The 20,727-nt window shown below is 44.5% G+C and overlaps 1 protein-coding gene across 3 annotated transcripts in view; it reads left to right on the plus strand.

The window, feature by feature from the left end:
• The window catches only part of ABR (ABR activator of RhoGEF and GTPase), a 1,177,460-nt gene that overhangs the window by 701,461 nt on the left and 455,272 nt on the right, over positions 1-20,727 (plus strand). For all 3 annotated transcript variants that reach the window (XM_085649250.1, XM_085649252.1, XM_085649251.1), the window contains exon 4: positions 1,569-1,754. In XM_085649250.1, coding sequence (XP_085505376.1) covers positions 1,569-1,754 — 186 coding nt within the window. The remainder of the gene's footprint in view (positions 1-1,568; positions 1,755-20,727) is intronic.

Here is a 20,727-nt window from a genome sequence, read left to right on the forward strand (position 1 = left end):
ACCATTAGTTGGCTTTGATGTCACTTCAATGCCTTGTTTCTTATTGGTCACGCCACCTGCTTTCTCCTGGCTGGAGCTTGGACCAGCTCCGCTTTCCATTTTCCGGCCAGTGTCCTTCCACTGGCTGCTCCAGGACCTTTTTTCTTTTTTTACTTTTTGCCATGCACTGAAATTAAATTAAATGAAAAGTAGTATATATAAAGCGCTGACTGCCATTCCGAAAGGAGCATCCTGGCACTGGTGTGGAGGTAAGCGGCTTCACTGAGGATCTTAAATAAGTGAGAGGCAGAGTTCATCTGAAGCTCCGAAAATCCAAGTTTTTAATGCTTTCCTATATTGTGTTTCAGATTCATGCATTCTCTGATGCATTGGCACTAGGTTCCAAGCTCGGGTACCTAATACAGCCATTGTTTTTCTTCCCCTTGTTTTGCATCTAGGAGTGCATGCCACTATACTGTCTTGTCTTCCCACCCTCCTCCCACTGTCACCTCTTCCTATCCCCCTCATGTTGCCTACCCCTCCATATCCCCCTCCCGCTGTCCATTGCTGCTCCCTCCGTCCTTCTGCGCACCTCCCTGGTGTTGCTTTTCCCCACCACTCTGCTGCTCACTGTCCATTGTTTCTGCATCCTCCTTCCTCCCTGCATCCACTTCCCTCTTGTTTTTTTCCCCACCCTATTTCCCCTGCACTTTTTTAAACATATTGCACAGCAGCGTGAACTACTGTCCTATAGCTTTTTTCCTTTACTTTAAGCCATGTAGCACAACAGCCTGTGCTGCTGTTTATCATGTAAATAAAAACATTGACAAAGCCAATAAATCTTGCATAGGCGAACTCTATTAGCTTTACCAATACTTTTTTGTATTAGCTGTATATGGCTTCTGCACCCCAGGAGTGTAGAGTTGTAGCAGTGCTTAACTAGTACGAATTGATTAAATGGAATATATTTAGCCCACTACGCAGAGGTACAAATAGAAATGTGCTATGCCCTTTAAAGATCTGCCTCGGGGGTGGGTCACAGAGAAAGATCTTCCAATAAATGCTTAATCAACTCCCCATTGTGGGTGTTCAGTGGTTTCATCCAGCCTGATTGGACATCGTAGGACCATTGCAGTTGTTAAAACAGTCCATTATGCCCCCGCAGATGCTGAAATACAGCGTATTATGCAGATAGGTGAGTGGAGCAGAATCCAATGATTCCATTTAGATTCCATTTAATCCAGAATCCTATTACCAAGCCTACTGATTAGTGCAAAATTATGCCATGATGATCCACTGGCCATCACAGTGTGCTTCACTTTATTGGAAAGAACTTTGGAAACAGAGGACATCATGAATGAGACGCAATTACGCGTATAGGAAACAAATCTGAAGCATGCAGTAAAAAATTACACATTCTGGTTTTGGGCAAGGATGACACCAACAAGCTGTGCAGCCATGCAAAGTTTCTTTTCTTAAGTGCGTCCCTTCCGGCCGCGCTTTTCCCCGACACTGAGCTCATGCCACTGCCCTTTTGCTTCACATGTTTGCCACTCTTTTTTTGACCCCTGACTGTCTTCTCATTACAGCCAATAAAGCCTCTGAAGGCCACGGCGACCACGTCGCAGCCGGTGCTCACCGCTCAGCAGATCGAGAACATCTTCTACAAGATCCAAGACATCTACGACATCCACAAGGAGTTCTACGACAGCCTCTGCCCCCAGGTGCAGCAGTGGGACAACAAGGTGACGGTGGGCCACCTCTTCCAGAAGCTGGTGAGTCCTGGACCCTCGGTCTTCATGCATCACACAGTGCCTGCCTTGTCTCGCTCCTTACTGAAAAACAAGCCCTGTGCAGAAGCCACCAGAGAGGCATCTGAACTCTAGGCCGACTGTAATCATGACTTAGTTTAGTAAACCAACTCCACGAGCCGTAGGACTTCCAACCCCAGAACACATGTCTTCAAGGTTCATTCTGAAGGGATTGGGGTGCAACTGCATAGTCTGTTTTAAGCGTTGTATACCAAAAATGGATTCTCATTGTGTTTTTTTTTTTAATGGGGCTATGTTGGACTTTACAAGGTGTTTACTGTCAGAAATTAGATAGGCGCGGTGTCATGCGTTGCATAAAATAAAACATTTAGGGGTTTTAAAGATAGGGGTGAATACAGTGTTAGCCAGACCGAAGAAGTTTTTAAAAAATTAGAAAAAAAAGTGTATAAGCGTGACAGTTAAGTGCAATTGATTTAATGTATGTCACGGCCGTGGTGCTTCTTTGGCCGTATTTTACTGTTTTTCTGTTGGCTTTTTCACAATAGAAACTGCGGTCCTGATTTTATCCCGAACATATTTTTGCGGGACACAATGACTGATATGATCTGCACTCCAGAAAGATTGTGCAAGTTCTGCGTAAATCTTTAGAGAATGCACCCTGTTTTAAATGTAAAAAAAGCAAATATTTGTTTTTCACAAAATATTAGGACAAAATGATACAGCAGAAGTTAAAAAATAGTTAAAATGTGTAAAGAGAAGTTCTGATTAAAGTAAAATAAGGTGAAACTGACCCTGTAAAATGCATTTAGTCATATTATGGATCCATCCGGACAGGGATGCTGTAGTGGTATTGCTTCGCCCCGAAGGTGATTTGGCAGCTGCATTCCGAAAAGCCTGCAAGAGTTCTGTAGTTAATTTCAGTAGTCCCTGAAACTTTGAAGTACTCCCACCATTGAAGAATTTGCTACTCGCCCACTATCTTTGGTTTTCGTCTGGATTTTTACAAGATACCTAATTTGAACATTCCACACATGCACTTTTGTGGAGCGCACTTCGCACTTGGGGGTCTATTGGTGGTGAGGCCGGACTGCTGATGTTTTCACTTCTCAAGAGTGCTCACAAGAGGAAGAAGGAAGCCACTTGAGGATTCAGTCTGACCTGAAATTCATCCCCAGTTCTAGTGGTGGGCCCCCGGCCTTGAAGGTGATGGTCCAGGCCATCGATCTGATGTAGGTCGGTGGCTTGGGGATGAGTTCCTCCAATGTAGGATGTTGACGTCAGCGAGTTTACCCTACGGTCAGTCAGTGTGGAGCCTGAATGACGTTTCAGTCCTTGTACAGGTGACTCATGCTTATGAGGTAGGTCAATTGAGTAAGTTTTAGTTGGATAACATGAAATTAGTCTTTTACAGCACCTCTGTAGTTTTGTTAACTTGTAAAATGTCTTCATATTATTTCTTTGTCAACTTTCTATAGAAGGCATCTTGTTTCTCATACCATTCTGCAGCAGTGAGAGAGGCCTTCGTCTAAATGGCGTGAGATGTCACCACAGATAATCCGAATATTGCTGAAATTGTCGTTAATAAAATGGACGAGCTACTTTTTAAAACAAGCATTTGCAATGCAATAGGTCTCGCATTATTAAAGATTGAATAATGCGAGACCTATTGCATTGCAAATGCTTGTTGTTATATGGATTGGTTGGTTATGAGCACAACTGAATCCAAAATTGTATAACAAATAACCACTGCTATTTCAAACGCTTCCCTGTGGAAGATGGAGGGCAGAAGCACCTTTATAAACACACCTTTAAGGTGGTGTACATACAGTGGGTGGCTGTGTGGTTTGTTAGAGTGAACAAAATGGCGTCCTGCCTACAAAACACAACCTATGAAGGGAAGGGTCGTGAGATGGGTCTAGTGGCTGATAGGCCCTGGTTGCTACAAGATCTGTATCATACGTAGAGGTGCTCACATGCTAAGCTAAGCTTTCAATAGGATTAATTACTATGGAACCTGTCTGCTTATGAGCATGCTGTGCATTTAATCCGCACCCATAGTCTGCAAATATTAAATGTCACAATTATGCAGCTGTTTTCATGTGGATGACAATGTAATTGGTAAAATTAAATAATCATCACAGATATCTGGCTCTATTCTGGAGCAGTCGGAAGAAAAGAAAATTGGAAATTCTGAGGTGCTGCATATAAAGAAAATAACAGTGTGTGTTTGTTTTTATTTACGTTCGATATTCATCAATAATATTATAGCATCGACAGTTGTAAATTTCTAAACCTGATACATTCAGGTGACTACAACACCACTGTCACAATGGCGTCCAGAACTACACACCCAAACAAGATCTGAAATGGATTTGTAATTATTAATGGAAGGTGAAGATAACAAAACAATTGTCAGTCAAAATCCGTAGAATTCAAATTAAATTGTTAATTATGCACGTTTCACTCTTAGGGTTGCAAGGGTTAGTAGTGTAACATAATCCATTTGCAGCTGGGTTATGCAAATCGTTTATATTATTGGCCTGAAATTCTGAGATGAGAGCCTGGCATAGAGTTACACACTGATGGCGTGGAGGTTCAGCAAGGGGTGTTGGGTTTGTAAGTCTGCCTCCAGTAAAGGTGTTCAGAATGAGAAACCAATATCGATTTTTTTGTATGGGCCTTTAGTTGCAGGACGTTAAGTGAGGTATGGTGGTAGAAAGTCCCGCTGACAGTTATACACCCCCCAGCGACTGCCATATGGTCAGGATCACTAAATTATGCAATACTACTGCAGATGTGTTTCCCCATAATTATAGATTTACCGCATTTGCCGCATAATCCAGCAACTGCTGCATATTCTGCAGATATTAGCAAAAAAATGTGTTTCTATTTCAAACAGATCAAACGTTACTAAAAACACAGCAATAGTTGTTGCCGCTCAGTGGCTGACTGGTCACCTCCCCTCCTCTATATCCAGTCCTACTACCATACATACTGTGCACACATTCTCAACTCTCCTCCTCTCTCCAGTCCTACTTCCCTCCCCTCCTCTCTATCCAGTCCTACTACCATACATACTGTGCACACATTCTCAACTCTCCTCCTCTCTCCAGTCCTACTTCCATACATACTGTTCACACACCTCACATTTCTCTTCTCAATACTACTTCCATACATACTGTGCACATTCTCACCTCTCCCTCTGGTCTCTGCAGTCCTGCTTCCATACATACTGTGCACACAATGCTACCTCCCCCTCTCTACAGACCTGCTTCCATTCATTCTGTGCACACATTCTCACCTCCTCTGTCTGCAGTCATACTTACATACATTCTGTGCACACATTCTCACCTCCTCTGTCTGCAGTCATACTTCCATACATTCTGTGCACACATTCTCGCCAGTTGTTTGCACACATAATGAGCACACCTGCCCCCGCTCCGTTCTACTTTCTTTCATCACATATACTGGGCACACATTCTCGCCTCTATCCCCGGTGCTCTAGTTTTAGGCTCCTTGAATATCTGCCACGTGCAGTCCTGGGGGCGGGGGGGGGGGGGGGCCTGTGCATCCACGTCAGCTCGGAGCCCGGGGGTGAAACCACAGACAGGCGTGAGGCGGGCAGGTTCATGTGTGGGGCAGCAGTCCAGGGGGAACGGGCAGAGGTTGAAAGCCTTGCAAGTGGAAGCACTATAAGTGCACAGCGCTTTGAGGCGCGCGGATGGGGACCGCATGTGCGGTAACGGCACTGCGGACAAGTCTGGACAAGCCACATACCTCAGACTGACAGGAGAGTGATGGGGAGGGCATCAACCAGATCCGGAGACAGTCAAATACCCAAGGGAAAGTAAAGAGTAACAACTGCTCTCCTTCCGTTTATACACGACAAACGGCACCGTGAAGACCAGTTTCCTGGCGCTCGACAAATGATGTTATTACTGTAGTTTGTTAAAGCGCGGGTGTACCCTGCAGTGGTGGGACAGCGCTGCACACGGTGGTCCCGGAGCACTGGATATCTGAAGCGTCCGTTTAATCAGGGGAAGGGCTATTACTCCCCCCCCCCCCCTCCTTCACCAGCCGTCTGTTGAAAATACTCTGGAACCCGTGTGTGAGAGAAACATACGACAATGGTATACATAGCATACATAGCATAGCAAATCCGCAAAAAGAAATTTTTCGGGTCCTGGCGGAGCTCAGGGTGAACAAGGAGCAAAGTCCCGAGTTCACCCAGGAGGACTGTCAGAGGTTCCAGGATTTCTTCGTAAAGAAGATATCTGATATCTTGGACGAAATTGCGGAAACCGCACCCCTCGAATGTCCGCGCATACCGGACCTTATTGGCCCGCTAAACATTCCATCATTAGCTGAGTTATCCCCTATTTCCAAACAGGAATTACTTAAAATCATAGGCCGAGTTAAATCAGGTTCCTTGGTGGACCCTTGCCCTCCTGACATATTCAAGATGGCAATGCCAGGAATAGAGGAAGAGGTTCTGCACCTATTGAACACCTCTCTTCATACAGGACAGATCCCTTTAGCTTTTAAAGAGGCTCGCCTGATCCCCTTACTGAAGAAACCTGGAGCAGACACAAAATGTCTGAAAAATTTCCGGCCCATCTCCCAGCTGCCTTTCCTTGCTAAGGTAATTGAGCAGCACGTGTTAGCTCTATTATCGGGCCATCTAGAGAGTAACAACCTGCTGGAAACCAATCAGGCAGGGTTCCGTGCTAATCACAGCACGGAACTAGTTATGTTATCCATTCTAGATGAGCTAAGGATGCGAGCTGATGTAAAAACACCGAGCGCCCTGGTACTACTGGATCTCTCCGCGGCGTTTGACACCGTGTGTCATAAACAGCTTCTGTCGCGGTTGAGATCCTTTGGCGTCGTGGGTACAGCACATGCATGGCTCACATCATTTTTGCAGGGTAGGACACAACGAGTGCAGCTGGGGGATCTACTTTCCACCCCTGCTCCGATCACCTGCGGGGTCCCACAGGGCTCTGCCTTGTCCCCCCTACTTTTCAACATCTACCTGCAGCCACTAATTGCTCTCCTGAACAGGATGGACTGCCTAGTGTACAACTATGCCGATGACACCCAGATAATCATCCGGTTGGATGATGGTCCAGGAGCATCCACTAGGTTACAGGACATATTGAAAACTACAGTCAATTGGATGTCCGAGAACTCCTTGAAAGTTAATCCGGATAAGACGGAAGTATTGCCCATTTCCATCTCGGGTAACCCTTGGAGTGAGAAATTTTGGCCTAGGGAGCTGGGCGCACCACCAAAACCGGCAGCTGCAGTCAAAAGCTTAGGCCTATATGTGGATAATAAATTATCCATGGAAAAACAAGTTGCCACTGTAGTAGGCACCAGTATAGGCCTCTTAAGACAACTAAGGAAGATCTCTGCCCTACTCTCATCCCTACTTTGAGACACGTGGTCTCAGCCACAATTCTGGCTAGGCTGGACTACGGGAACTCCCTTTATTTAGGTTTGCCACAGCGGTTGCTGGACAAACTACAGGGAGTTATGAACGATGCAGCTAGGCTGATATTTAAAAAACCCAGGACTGCCCATGCCTCTCCCCTGATGCAGGAGCTGCACTGGCTGCCAATTCGTCAGAGAATTGTCTTCAAAGGACTGTGTATCGCTCACAAGACTCAGTATGGCAAAGCACCAAAATACCTGAAATCCCGACTATCCCCCTACACACCGGGTAGGACTTTGCGTTCGTCGGACGCCACTCTTCTGTCTCAGTCCCGCTTTAAATTGACCACGGTGGGGGGCCGTGCTTTTTCCAACACGCTCCCAGCTTTATGGAACAAATTGGATCCAGAGCTCAGGAAGGAAAGTAACTTACTTTCCTTCAGAAAAAAACTAAAAACGGTACTGTTCAAACAAGCATGGAGCAGATCTTAGGTGCACAGCTGGTTTCAAGTGAATGTAACATCTTTCACGTAAATCTGGTCAGACAGCGCTTAGTGACCCCTGTGGTTATAACGCGCCATATAAATTAAATAAATAAATAAATAAATAGCTATGGAGTGAAGTGCACAAGAGACAGTACTCTGTCCCAGGGACATTCGATCTATAATAAACACGGCATGGCGTACTAGGGCGCGTCGCTTTACAGGCAAGAAACGCAAACATATAAACGTGTAAGTTATTTATAAACGAGTACATCCACCCAAGGGCATCTAGGCACTAGAACTCCTAGAAGCATAACCAGTGAGGTGCGCGTGCTGAAAATAAATTAAACAAGCGGCAGGGAAAGCGTTAGCTTTCACTTCCGCTTGAAAAAAACCAAAGAAGGCCGAGAGTGGTGCGCGCGCCACTGCGAGCCATGGCCTATTGGTGTCTATTACGCGCACCAAGCGCGTAATAGACACCAATAGGCCATGGGCGGAGCAGTGCGCCCGCCCCTGGCCAATTGCTTGCAGTCTTTTAGAATAAGACGCACACAAAGGCCAATGGGGGAGCTGAAAAGGAAACTCAAACGCACAAGCGTGTGCGATTCCTAGGTCCGCTCAGATTCCCCGTTTTTCACTTCCAAAATGTCTCGCGCTGCGCAGTGCACCTTTAGGCGCGAGACCTAAAAAGTAGCAGTGAATGTCCCCCATGAACACTAAGGGATCTGTGCAGGCCTACTTCCAATGAAATCGAGGGGTAGAGTTTCTGTTGTGGTCTGTGTGTTGCCTTTGAGCTTGGCTGAAGCCGTGCTCTTGGTTCCCTGGAAGCCTGCCCTCTTCTTTCAGTAGTCTGACTTTCCATGTTCTGCACTATAAAAGATCTGGCTATTTGAAGGTTTTTTAGGTGTTGTAAAATTGGGCCGATTTCCAGTGCTTTAAATGGGCCGGTACTGAGTACCGGCACTCCTTAGATTCATCACTCTGAGTACCGACACTTCTCTACTTCCGTGGAGAGTACCGGTACTCATGAAAAGGTAGGCTCATTGCCCATGCTGGTGAGCAGGAGTGGAACGTGTCTCTGGCAGCCAAGGCGCCGCTTCTGCAGCCCCCCATCTGAGCCCCAGCTGGGCTATTCAACACTCATTTGAATAATGTCCGTGTGCTCACCATCACGCTGTGCTTGACAGAGCAGGGTCCGTTCAGGTCCTGTGCTGTCAATCACATTCACACTAGCCTGTGCATTCCTGCAAGCTCGGGAATCCTGTCCGCGCCCTGGCAGTGGCCATCAGGCTACCGCCAGTCCGGGCTTGGTGGCAATTAAAAAAGCCATGGTAGGTGTAGAGAAAAGATGGCTTTTATTTTACCTTAGTCTTTTGTGTGTCTGCTATGTTTGTGTGTGTGCCTGTTTTTGTAAGAAAAAAGTGAGAGAAAGAGAGAGAGACTCCAGACACTCTCAGGGGGTATTTTAAAGAAAATGGGTGGCACTTTGTACATATCTGCTCTGTGACAAAGATTCATAAATAACGTAAAAGGAAGGGTGGGTGAGTGAGTGGATGAGTGAGCAATGGCGGAGGTATAGATGGATGGATGGATGAAAAGATGGATGAATGAGTGAAAGCATGCATGGGTGAAAGAGGGTGGATGATTGGATAAAAGGGTGGATGATGGGTGGATAAGTGAAAGATTGGATGGATGAATGAAAGGTAGGGAGGATGGATGAAATGATGGATGAGTGAAAGAAGGGATTGAGTGAAAGAGTGGATGGAATGTAATGTAATGTAATGTAATGTAATGTAAAATGTATTTCTATAGCGCCATTATCACTCAGAGAGTATCATGGCGCTATAGAAATACATTTTACATTACATTACATTACATTACATTAAAGGAGTGAAAGGGTTGATGGATGGATGGATGAGCGAAGGATTGATGGATGAGGGAAAGGGTGGCTGAAGAGCTGGATGAGTGAAAGGATGAATGGACAGGTTTGGAAATGGATGGATAGGTTTGGATATGAAGGGTTGATAGACGGAATGGGGAAAAACTGAATGATTGATGAAAGACTGACTAGATGATAGAATGTAAAGTTGAAATGGTGGACATCAGCAGGCAAATGATAGGATGAATGGATAGATATATGAAAGAGACAAGAGATATCTTCTGGGGAGGGTCATGATGAGTTGCTTCATTTGCTTGGTGTCATAAGAGCGGTGGTTCGACGTGGGGGTATTTTCAGTTTCTTCCTACTAGTGTGCTGAAAAGTATATAGTATTGTGCCAAACAGCAATTAACTGTATGACATTAAGAAGGTGCAACCATTGCAAAAAAAAGGAAATGTTAACATATTATCGCATTTCTCTTAAATTTTGTGTAATGAGTTAACCTGCTTTGTTTACATAAACGCATGTCTCGTGTGTTTTTGGTATGTGATGCAACTAATATAGAAGTTGTTAAGTATCATCATGTCTTGCCCTCGGCCCCGCCCCCTCACTACACCTCTAGCTCATTTTAATGAGAACCTGCACTTATTTTTTCCCATTTAAAGCATTGCCTATTTCGGTCACTGTCATTTTACTATAAATGTACCTTAATGTTGCACGAGTTGGAAGCCCCAGTTCCCCTCTGCCGTCTTTGTTGAGTTTGTACTTAAATGGATTGAAGGCACCACGCAACCGTTTCGGACAGTGCTCCGTCACAAAGAACGCGCAAAGGAGAACATACGATGGAGAAGGAGCACAGACGCGCAGGGTTGTGTGCATGCTTACCTAGTGGGGTGGTAGAAAGGTGTACTTGCATGTTTCTAGTGGAGAGGAGCACATGTGTGGAGAGGGCCTCAGTTGGAGTTTGGTCTTGTAATGTGGGGCTAGTTAAAAGAACTTTTGATATGGGTGCAGAAGTCTTGCGAAAGTGTCCTGTCATGGCTTAAACATGGATGATGGCCCTATAGCTTGGTGGCACATTGGTCCAGCTGAGTGCGCTTGCATGCTTTGGCGAAGGTGTCCCTGTAGCATTCGCCAGTGTGCCTTTCTTGGTTATCAGTAGTCCGTGTAGTTCCAGAAATCTGAGGTCTACGACTCTCATGCCGCTCTCTCATGCATCTCCTCTAGCCGTTGTCCAAAAGAAACGATAAAGTTCTTGCTTGCAACAAGAAGCACTGGTTAGACCAAGAGGTAGAAGTGAGTGGGAACTAATGGGAAGTGAGCTACTTCGGCTATGACTATTTTATGCTTCCACTACTTTTTTTTATAGCCAGTTAATCAAATGTGGTGCTTTAGATTTCTATATTTACAACATACCTAGTTTGTTTACATTTATACTTGATATTATCTGAAGGTAACGGTTTCACATGTGCGGCTTGTTTTTCAACACCACCTACACAACGTTGCCGCAAACCTCTCAGTCGCTCTTAACCTTTTGACTTCTGTGGACTCCTGCTGGATCATTCTTGGAATCCGGGGACCCACACTGAGCTATTACTGGGAGCCGAGTACCCCCGCCTAAGCACTTTCAATTATTTGAACTGCAAAACAATACACATAAATACAGAAAAAAGAATTCATCAAACAAATACACAAATTATTAAATATTTTAATTCACAACTACAAAATTTGTATTGTAATGGGAAAGTTGGAGCTTTTCTAAATGCAATTGAGGTCACTCATCGCCCTTGCTATATTATGTTTGATGCACCTGCAGTGCTTACGAATCAATCTGAGGATACGGAGTTAATTTTTAACCTCCAATTTTAAATCCCTACGTATTTACTGAATGTTTTTAAATGTTTAATTTTGCATCTTGCTTTTCATTCATGTACACTTTATTTTTTAATATGATATAATTTTCCACAAAGTTGCGCACATCCTGCGCGGGCATTACGGACCCCCGGGGGACTGCTCTTACTCACCCCCGCTACAAGTCCACTACTTTTGTTTTAGTTTACCTCTAACTCTGCTGGGGCAAGTTATTGTAGAACCATGAATCTGAATAATACTTTGAGTTGCTTCTCATCTCTGGTTTAACCAGTCTGCCCAGAAACGCCAAAGCCAAATAGCTTAACCAGTGTCTGTGAAGTATTTTCTGCAGGTCGCTCTTTTTGCCACTTGGTGGCACCAGATAGCTTTGCAAAACGAAGGTGAATTTTACTTTAGCATCCTCAATACTTATTTCTGTAGTCCAATCTCTTTCCCTCTTTTCACACCCGCCCCTTTCAGCATCCCGTAATGTTCCCTCTTGCGCCTTCTCTCATGTGTAAGAACGCTGCCGTTCTCTTTAAAGCCCAGTTGTTGTCGCTGCCTGGATAATTGGAAATCTTCACTTGCATGCGTCTAAAACTCGGTATCGATTTGAGTTGCAAGCCGCACTGATGTTTAAGATTTTGACTATACCGACTTTTTACGTATATTAAACGTTACTGTTTACCAGACGGAGTGCGAGAGAAGCGAGTACATGGACAGGAGAAGAGGGTCTGATTGACAGCGAGGCTAAGCAATGAGTGTGACTCTGGAGGAGAGCAAAGATTCGAAGAAGAATCAGTGAGGTAGGAAGAGAAAAAGAGGGAAAGAGAGAAAAGGGAAGAGGCAAAAAGGAAAGTGGAGAATAAAAAACCGCAGTGAGTGGGTTAATGCAGCGGGGAGTGAACGGCTGACAGAGTAAAGTTGAAAAAAGACTAGAAGAAAACAAAGGGTTGTAGACGGGGGGAGGGGGGCGAAGAGGGAAATGTTAAGGAATATACATTAGGCAATACGCAAGAGAAATAGATGGATCGGTGACCGAGCCACCTGACTATGCCGTGCCCACGGTTCCTTAGCACCCTTCTTTCCCCTAGCGGGGCCGCCAGTGCCCATTACTATTCGCGCATCCTTGAGGCAGCAGGTGACGCCGGTGGCTGTCCTGCACCACCTGCCGGGGTGACCTTGGTCCTCCCTCCTCCAGTGATGTGCATGTTCGGAATCCGTCTGTGACCTTTCTTTCGGAAAGGGAACGCGGCCGCCATGTCTGATGGTTCCAGCGGTAGCTTCCCGAGGGAGGGAGTCCATGGCGGTCCCACGGCCGCGCTTTTCATTAAAAGCGTAATTCGAGCCATGCTGCGAGCCGAGCGCATGGCCTTGCTATCCTCCAAGGGGGCGCGCGCTCATCAATTTATCACAAGCCTCCGTGACCAATCAATAGCCTTGTCAAGGGGCTGCTATTTCTGGCCTGTGCGTAATTCCATCGTCTGTGCAGAGAGTGGAGATAAATGGCGCGAGCCCTGATAACGGGGTACAGTTGAACGCTTGAAAATAGGCGTTCACGCTGCACTTCCGTGAGCAGGGCTCTACTGCCTGTTGACCTGAACCTGTTAGGCGTCCAAAGCCCCTTTAATCCCTGAAAAACCTCCTTTGACTTTAGGCCAGCATGTGCTGTCTTTATAGATGTCATTTAAAGTTTTAGGCAAGCGCTATCCTAAATGCCAGTGCCTGCGGGGCCTCTAACACGATTCGAGGAACTGGCTAACCATACAGTTTCATCAGGGCCCAAGACCTAAAAAAAAGAAGTGGGAGGGACTCGCCAAGTTGGGCAGAATGAGTGTGAGGTCACTGCGTGTGACATCACAGAGTGACATTGCGGTGCGTGGCGTTGCTTGTGGCATCACAGTAAGTGAAATCACAACCTGTGACATCAGATCTTAAGACCTTACATATGTTTAGCAGGTCTATCATGAGTACATTTGAGCGCATTATAATATTTACCAAATTAGATTCTGCAGTGGGGTTGTGCCAAAATATTAGCGCAACCCCAACTCAAAATCTGGACCTCAACTTATACATTTATTTTTAAACCCTGCCACAGCGAAATTGGCAACCAGGAGAAACGTGGAAGCAAATCTGTTCTGCTTAAATGGTTGCAATGTCTGCATTTTAAAATAATATCTTATGAGGTTAAGGCACCTGCTGCAGAGATCTTTGTGTGCCAGCTAAATCTCAGGGAATAATAATAATGGTAAGATCACACTGGAGCGTCACATGTTTGCTGAATAGATCTGTGTTTTGTCTAGTGCTAGTTTTGTATCAAATAAGCATACAGTAGCTGGTGACATTTAAAAGTGGTGAGGCGTAAAATTGTCATACTGCACTGCGGCGAGTGAGCCCAAACAACCTAGGAAGGGTTTGGGGGGTTCTCCCCCCCCAAGAACATTTTGAAAAAAGAGGGGACAAATAGTGCATTTTCAAACAAATTTGAGGAAGCAGGAAGGTTAATAAAGCAATACAATTGAATTATTCAATTATTCAATTATTAAAAGAAATTGCCAATTTTTGTTATCATTTGCCCATATTTACTTTTGAACACACTGATACACTTGTAATGGTTTTAACTATACCATAGAAACATTGACAGAGATGGGAATGTTTGCTCGTCAGTGTCTCTCGATATGTCTCCAAATTATATAGGTTTTTGTATTAGTCTCTCGGGGTCCGCATATAAATAGACCTTTAATGAGCATCAATACTTAAAAAACTCTGTAACTGTCTCCTTGGAAGCTTTTCCTAAAGCTGCACTAGAATGCCTCTAGGAACGAAGAAATATCTGTATTTTAATTGCATATCTCTGTCAGGAACCCACTGAAATTCATTAAAACAATCGCAGTTGAAAACAGATTTATCGTTCTGGCTCAAATGCATAGAACCATTCAAATTAATCAGTTACTGTTCGTGGCACAAACCATGATTCCCAGAAACCCTTAGACTGGAAATGAAAACACACACAAAACCATTGATGACATCATAAGTAGCAATATTGATTACATCACTTATGACATCTCTAGTTGAAACATAACATGCGCCTCCCCTTTCCGCTGTGTATTACATCACATATGACATCTCCATAATGATCCCAAGAGGTACAATGACTTGCGCTTCAAAGCAATATTTTAAAATGCCGAATCACACCAAGTGTACTTTTGTACTACTGAATAATATCCCAAGTCATTTCCTCAACAAGAAATCAAAATTGGTGCTTAAAACACATACTTCCATTTGCAGGTCTCACTTATTTCCATGTGCGACAACAGTTGACTTCCCAAAATCCGGCAATGCACGTGTGTGAAATAACACTCAAAGTGCCGCTGGCTGGTTAGCCAAATACACATCTGCCTTCCTCGCTAAGAACAGGTGATTGGCTCTTTGACTTTACCTGGGTGTCTCTTAGACTGCAGGACAGCGTTATCTTGAAAGATGCCTCTGTTTTGGGTGTTCAATCAATATGCCTCTCATATTTCTTGAGGTAAACAAAATAAATACTGATCGGGACGGGAATGAGCAAAATATGCTCACATGGGTTAGGAGGAGCCTCGATTAGAATGTCTAACCGCGTTATGACAATAGAATAATGGAAATGTGTTTTACATAGCGCTTCATACCATACTTCTACCGTTTCGAAGTGCTATAGTCAACAGAAGTTATGTAGTTAAAATGTTTTGTGAAACTTTAAATTTCAACTTTTTAAAATGAAAGCCATACGACGTGTATTTTTCATAGTGTGAAGACACGAAAAGCATGCGTGGTGAAACAATTACATTGTAAAGTTATACTAATAATAATCATTTTCAGCCGGATTTTCCACCACTACCACAAGTCCTTGCGTTCTTGTGTAATGCAACTGGTGTTAATGTAAAGCGCTCCAATACCTTTGGGTCGAATTTGCGCGACATAAAACTGCAAAAAAAGTAAATTTAAGATTCTGCCTCTCGGTGACGTGAGAGGTGGAAGGGAGGAGTTAGCTCTAATCTTATGTCCATTAATTCTACCACTTAAGTGGCTAAACACATCGAACCTCCAGAGTATTGTAACCGAAGTTCGAATACTCAGCTGTGCTTTTTGCCACACTCCATTATTTGATACCCCTTGCCTTAATCTTGGCCAAGAAACGAGATTTAAGTGTATAACCACTCTGTGGCCAAAGACTTTACCTGAAATTGCGTTTATTTCTCAAACCTAACAGAAATGGACAGGTATGCTTTAAAATGAGTTACCTTGGATGAGAAGTAAGGGTCCCTGGTACCGGTGTCTACAGTAGCGTCTGCATTTTGACAGGCTTATTTTTTGGTGCTAATCACTTTAATGACTCTGCAGTGTGTAGCCAAGCATTGTGTTGGGGCTGAACATAAACAGACTGTCTGGAGCTTGACTTTGTCGTGGCTGGCATGACGGGCGTGTGGAGGGGAGGTGTTTGCGTGGATTCGCCGGGGGGGAGGGGCGGGAGCTGGACGATAATTACAATGAAAAAAAACTTACCTTCCCCGGGTCATGTGCCGCCGCCTCAGCTCCTGCTGCTCTTCGCCGGGTCTGCGTTTTCGACAGGCAGCCTCCCTCCCCTAAGCCAATCACAACGCTGTAATGTTAGCGTTGTGATTGGTGCGGACGGCGCCCACCTGGGCGCCTTTAGGGAGTCCATTTTCTCTATGTATGCATGCAGCCTACTTAGAGAAAAAGGGAGAGTTCGCATGACTGATTTGGACAGCCCCAGAGGGCCGACCAAACAGTCAGGGCCCACAACAGTGGGCAAGCCACTCCCCCCTGCCCTCGAGCAGGACCTCCCACCCACCCGCCCCCAACCAGGCACTTCTGCTTTCTCGCAGTGCGAGAAGCAGAAACATGAAATGGTAGTTTTACCATTTTATGTTTCTGCTTCTTGCACTGTGAGAAAGCAGTGGAGCGACGCCCCCCGACCTAATGGAGGAGCTGCCCCTGGTAGCATAGAGGGTTAATATGTCTCCCGCAAAGCACGTTAAGTAACATGCGGATGACAGATTTTTATTTTATGTAAATGGGAAAGTGGGTTACTGCTTATAATAGAGATCCTTTTGTTACCTTCAGTTCATAAATTGTAATCCTTGTAATAGAGCAGTGACCTTTGAAGGACATGTGGTTCCTACACCTTGTAACCCTCACTGTCTTATGTAACACATCCTTATATTGATGTACACACATGATTAATTGTCAATGTATCATTTGTACATGTGATGTAAAGCGGTCTGACACCCTGCATTGGGATGAGTAAAGCTAAAGCGCTATAAAAGAAATAAAACAAAATAGTGGTATTTAAATTATTTTTGGAAATACTGGGGCGACCAACACATTTGGCATTCTTACAGTGTGTGCATGTCTATTATATACAGGGCCTGAACAAAGTCAAAAGTATTTCTCTCTTAAGTAGCTGTTAAGTGATAAGATGTGAGACTTTGTTTCCCCCCAATTGTGTGTAAGTGTGAAGCTCCCAGGCAGGACACTCCCACAAAATGAGGCCTAATGCCCCCTTAACTCCCACTTAAGTTATGGGTGAAGCTGGAATCTCATAAGCCCCTTCCTCGCCTGCACGGTGCTGTTTGGAACAAAAGCAGACCGTGTGCAGGCGCTGCTGAAAGGGTCCTGGTGTCGGAAAATGACACCGGGACGGGTAGAGCATATTTCTTTGATTTCTGGGGAAAGTAGGAATGGATCGTGACACTCCGCTGAGAGTCGCCAACTTTGTAGCAGGGTAGACTGCGTCTACCCTCTGACAATAGTGGTTAGACAGCATCTACCCATGTCTACCCCTGCTCAAGCCCTGACTTTCATACACATTGTGCTTCCAGACATTGCAAGTACAGTTTGACGAAGAACGGGAACTGGGTTAAACAAGAAAACTAATGAACAAGTTAAAAGCAATGGAAATTCACTGAAGATCAGAAAAAGAGAGGACTTACAGGCTACCCACTGCAAGGGAAGCCTGAGGCTTCAGCTTAGACAGCTGAGATTTAGGAATAGTCTGTTTATTGGCAGGGTCTGCCTGGAGCAGAAAATAGGACGAGGCACCAGAGTAGAAGGGGCCCCCATTAGCGAGCCATGGCTAAAAAAGTGAGCCACATGTATGCGAATCTGGGCAGTTCTGAAACGATATGCTGCACTGCATAGGTGTTTTCCAAGGTAAGAAAGACCGCTTGCTTTTCTGTTTGCCGCAAGCAGTGTCATTGGTAATTTTTAAGGAGATTAATAGTAAAAACTGGACCATAAAACAGACTCACAAACTGCCAGCAAAACGGCCCACGCAGTGGCGTTTCAGACCGGCCTCTCTGGTGCGGCTATTTTGCCCTCTAGGCCAGTCCAACACGGTCTTTCGGCATCCATTGTCTGACACGTAGCACAGTTCTCACCCTCCCATGACTTTCTGATTTCCAGCCTAATACATAGATTGCCTTTTATCTGATTTAAACAAACCTAGGAGGAGGTCTGGCTTTAGAACTGGAGATCCAAGTTCGAGTCCAGGCGTCTGCTCAACAGCCTGTGATTCTGGGCAAATCACTCACTATCCCCCATCTAAAAAACAAACAGAATCTGAGCTTCTGTAATGTAACCTGACAATCCTATAAAGCACTCTAATGCCCTTGGGCCAAGTTTGTGCTTTGTAATACTGGAAAATAAATTAATAATTTTAATAGTAGAGCAAGGCAGCAAGTGAATCAAAACCGGCGGGATGATATTCTGCTGTTTTAAGCTGAAGTGCAGAGTAAGATATGCTTTTGGAAAGGGCTAGGGTAGACGCTTACGAACTAACAAAATGGATTTTTCTGATGCCCGACCTGGAAAGAATCAAAGATCGGATCACCGAAAGAAGAGCTGACTGGGGCTGAAAGTCTGTTTTTCTGTAGTAAAGTGAGTTGATTGAAGTAATATGTAGTGGAATATTGGAGTCTTGAAGTTTAATTTATCATTCAGAAGAAATGTAATGATTTAACAGGACACCAGTTAGGGAGTGATGTCTCGTGGTAGCGTACAAGTCTTGAACCTGAGAATGTCAACGTGGTTAAGAAATATGAAAACAGTCTTGGTAGGATTGAGTTGTGAGAAGTATAAAGACAATCCGCTCTTAATTGCGCTTAGACAGTCTATCAGACAGTACGCATTTTCGGAGGACTACACCTGAAGATATAAAAGTGTTGGTTGCCGGCGTGCTAAAAGATTACAATGTCTATTTTGGCTACCAAATCTCCCAGTGACTCAACACATTGTGTTCAGCTAGCGCTTCTTGTGGACCCACATGTATCCAGGTTGTGGGGCAGAACCAGAAGTAATCCATCAGGACACATTGGGCACATCCTTCCACAGATGAGGAGAACCACTGCAAGGCATGGCTTCTACACGCCCATTCAAATGTAAAGGTCATCAAAGGGGCCAAACAATATATCAATGTATGGAAGGAGTGGGCAAGTACTCTGTCAACAATAAATTATTGTAGTCCAAAGAAATTATTTTCTGAAGTCCAAGAAATTTCTTCCAAAAAGATTCTTTTATTCTTTCAAATTATTTTCAAGTTGGTGCTCCAACACATTCTTAGAAGTCCAAACACAATCTTAGTTGCATATAAACACAGCCAACGCGTTTCGTCCCCCTTGGGACCTCATCAGGGCTGCAAGAATAAAAAAGAAATTATCACTAATGAGTAAATCATACGTCTCTATAACCCAATTCCTGCCTACAGTCAAATTAATGTTATCAAGTACATCTATAACCTATACATCCTGCCTATATGACAATCTTAAATTTGAAGGGGCCACCGAGTGACTGTTGGCCCAGTGGCTCTCAAAAGCCCAGCAGACCTCGTCAAACAAATCAACATTCTAGAATGCTTTTTTATTTGTGCTTGTAAGTGATGCTTTACTGGCCTGAAAACGATTTTTGTCTCTTCGCTGAGTGTCCTCTTTAAGCAGTACCCAATTGTTGACCATGTCAAATGCTCTCAAGTGATCTAATCGAAAGAAGCGATCAACCCTCCTCCCCCCCCCCCATCTTGCATGCTCGCAGCATCATTCACTGACCAGAGCACGGATTGCTCTGTGCTTCAGGAGCGATGGAAGTCCGACTGATTGATGCGAACTGAGTTGAGGCATTAAAGATGAGCAGAGGTTGGAAAAACACCACTTGGTAGAGAACTTATTTTAATCTTTTAAAGGAGAACAAAACTGACCTTAGATATGAGAGTTATTACATTCTTAATCTGTGTTTGAAGCACTCTTTCTTAACCCCTGACATCTGATTTGAATACAGTGGCAAGCATCTGCCTGCAGTTTGTAATGTGTTGAGTGTTTATTTCCTACAGAACTTTCATGGAGATAGTGCAAACGTAACAAGCCCGTGACTGGGTGAGAAATTGCTAGAACGTTAGGGTCAAGATTTGTCTCTCCTCGAAATTGGAAATATGTGGCTACCCCTCGGGTTTCGAAAAAATACCCTTGTGAAAACAAGTCCGCTATTAGAGAAATTAGTTTGTGTATTAATATGATTACTGAAACTTGAAGTGGATTTCCACTGTAAGGGGGGACAGTCACAGATTGAACAGTAGCAGAGAATTTGATGTCAGACACAAGAGAAAACATCTGGAAAACACATCATTATAACCTTGTTGAAACTGGTGAAAAACGTCATGGCGGCAATCTGTTCACGAATAGTAATTTTCCGGGCAGCTATCCACTCTTCCTGAACACCTTCCATATCCACATTTACACTATTCACTCTGAGCACGCTTCATGCCCACATTTACACCATTCCCTGACTCTGAGCACCCTTCATGTCCACATTTACACCATTCTCCCACTCTGGGAGAATGGTGTAAATGTGGACATGAAGGGTGCTCAGAGTGGGAGAATGGTGTAAATGTGGACATGAAGGGTGCTCAGAGTGGGAGAATGGTGAAAATGTGGACATGAAGGGTGCTCACTGTTTGAGCAGGCTTCATGTCCACATTTACACCATTCTCCCACTCTGAACACCCTTCATGTCCACATTTTCACCATTCTCCCACTCTGAGCACCCTTCATGTCCACATTTACACCATTCTCCCACTTTGAGCATGCTTCATTTCCACATTTACAGCATTCTCCCACTCTGAGCACACCTCATGTCCACATTTACACCATTCTCCCACTCTGAGCACGCTTTATTTCCACATTTATAGCATTCTGCCACTCTGAGCACGCTTCATGCCCACACTTACACCTTTCTCCCACTCTGGGCACCCTTCATGTCCACATTTACTCGATTCTCCCA

Source organism: Triturus cristatus, chromosome 3_2 (assembly GCF_964204655.1).
Source record: "Triturus cristatus chromosome 3_2, aTriCri1.1, whole genome shotgun sequence".
NCBI lineage: Eukaryota > Metazoa > Chordata > Amphibia > Caudata > Salamandridae > Triturus > Triturus cristatus.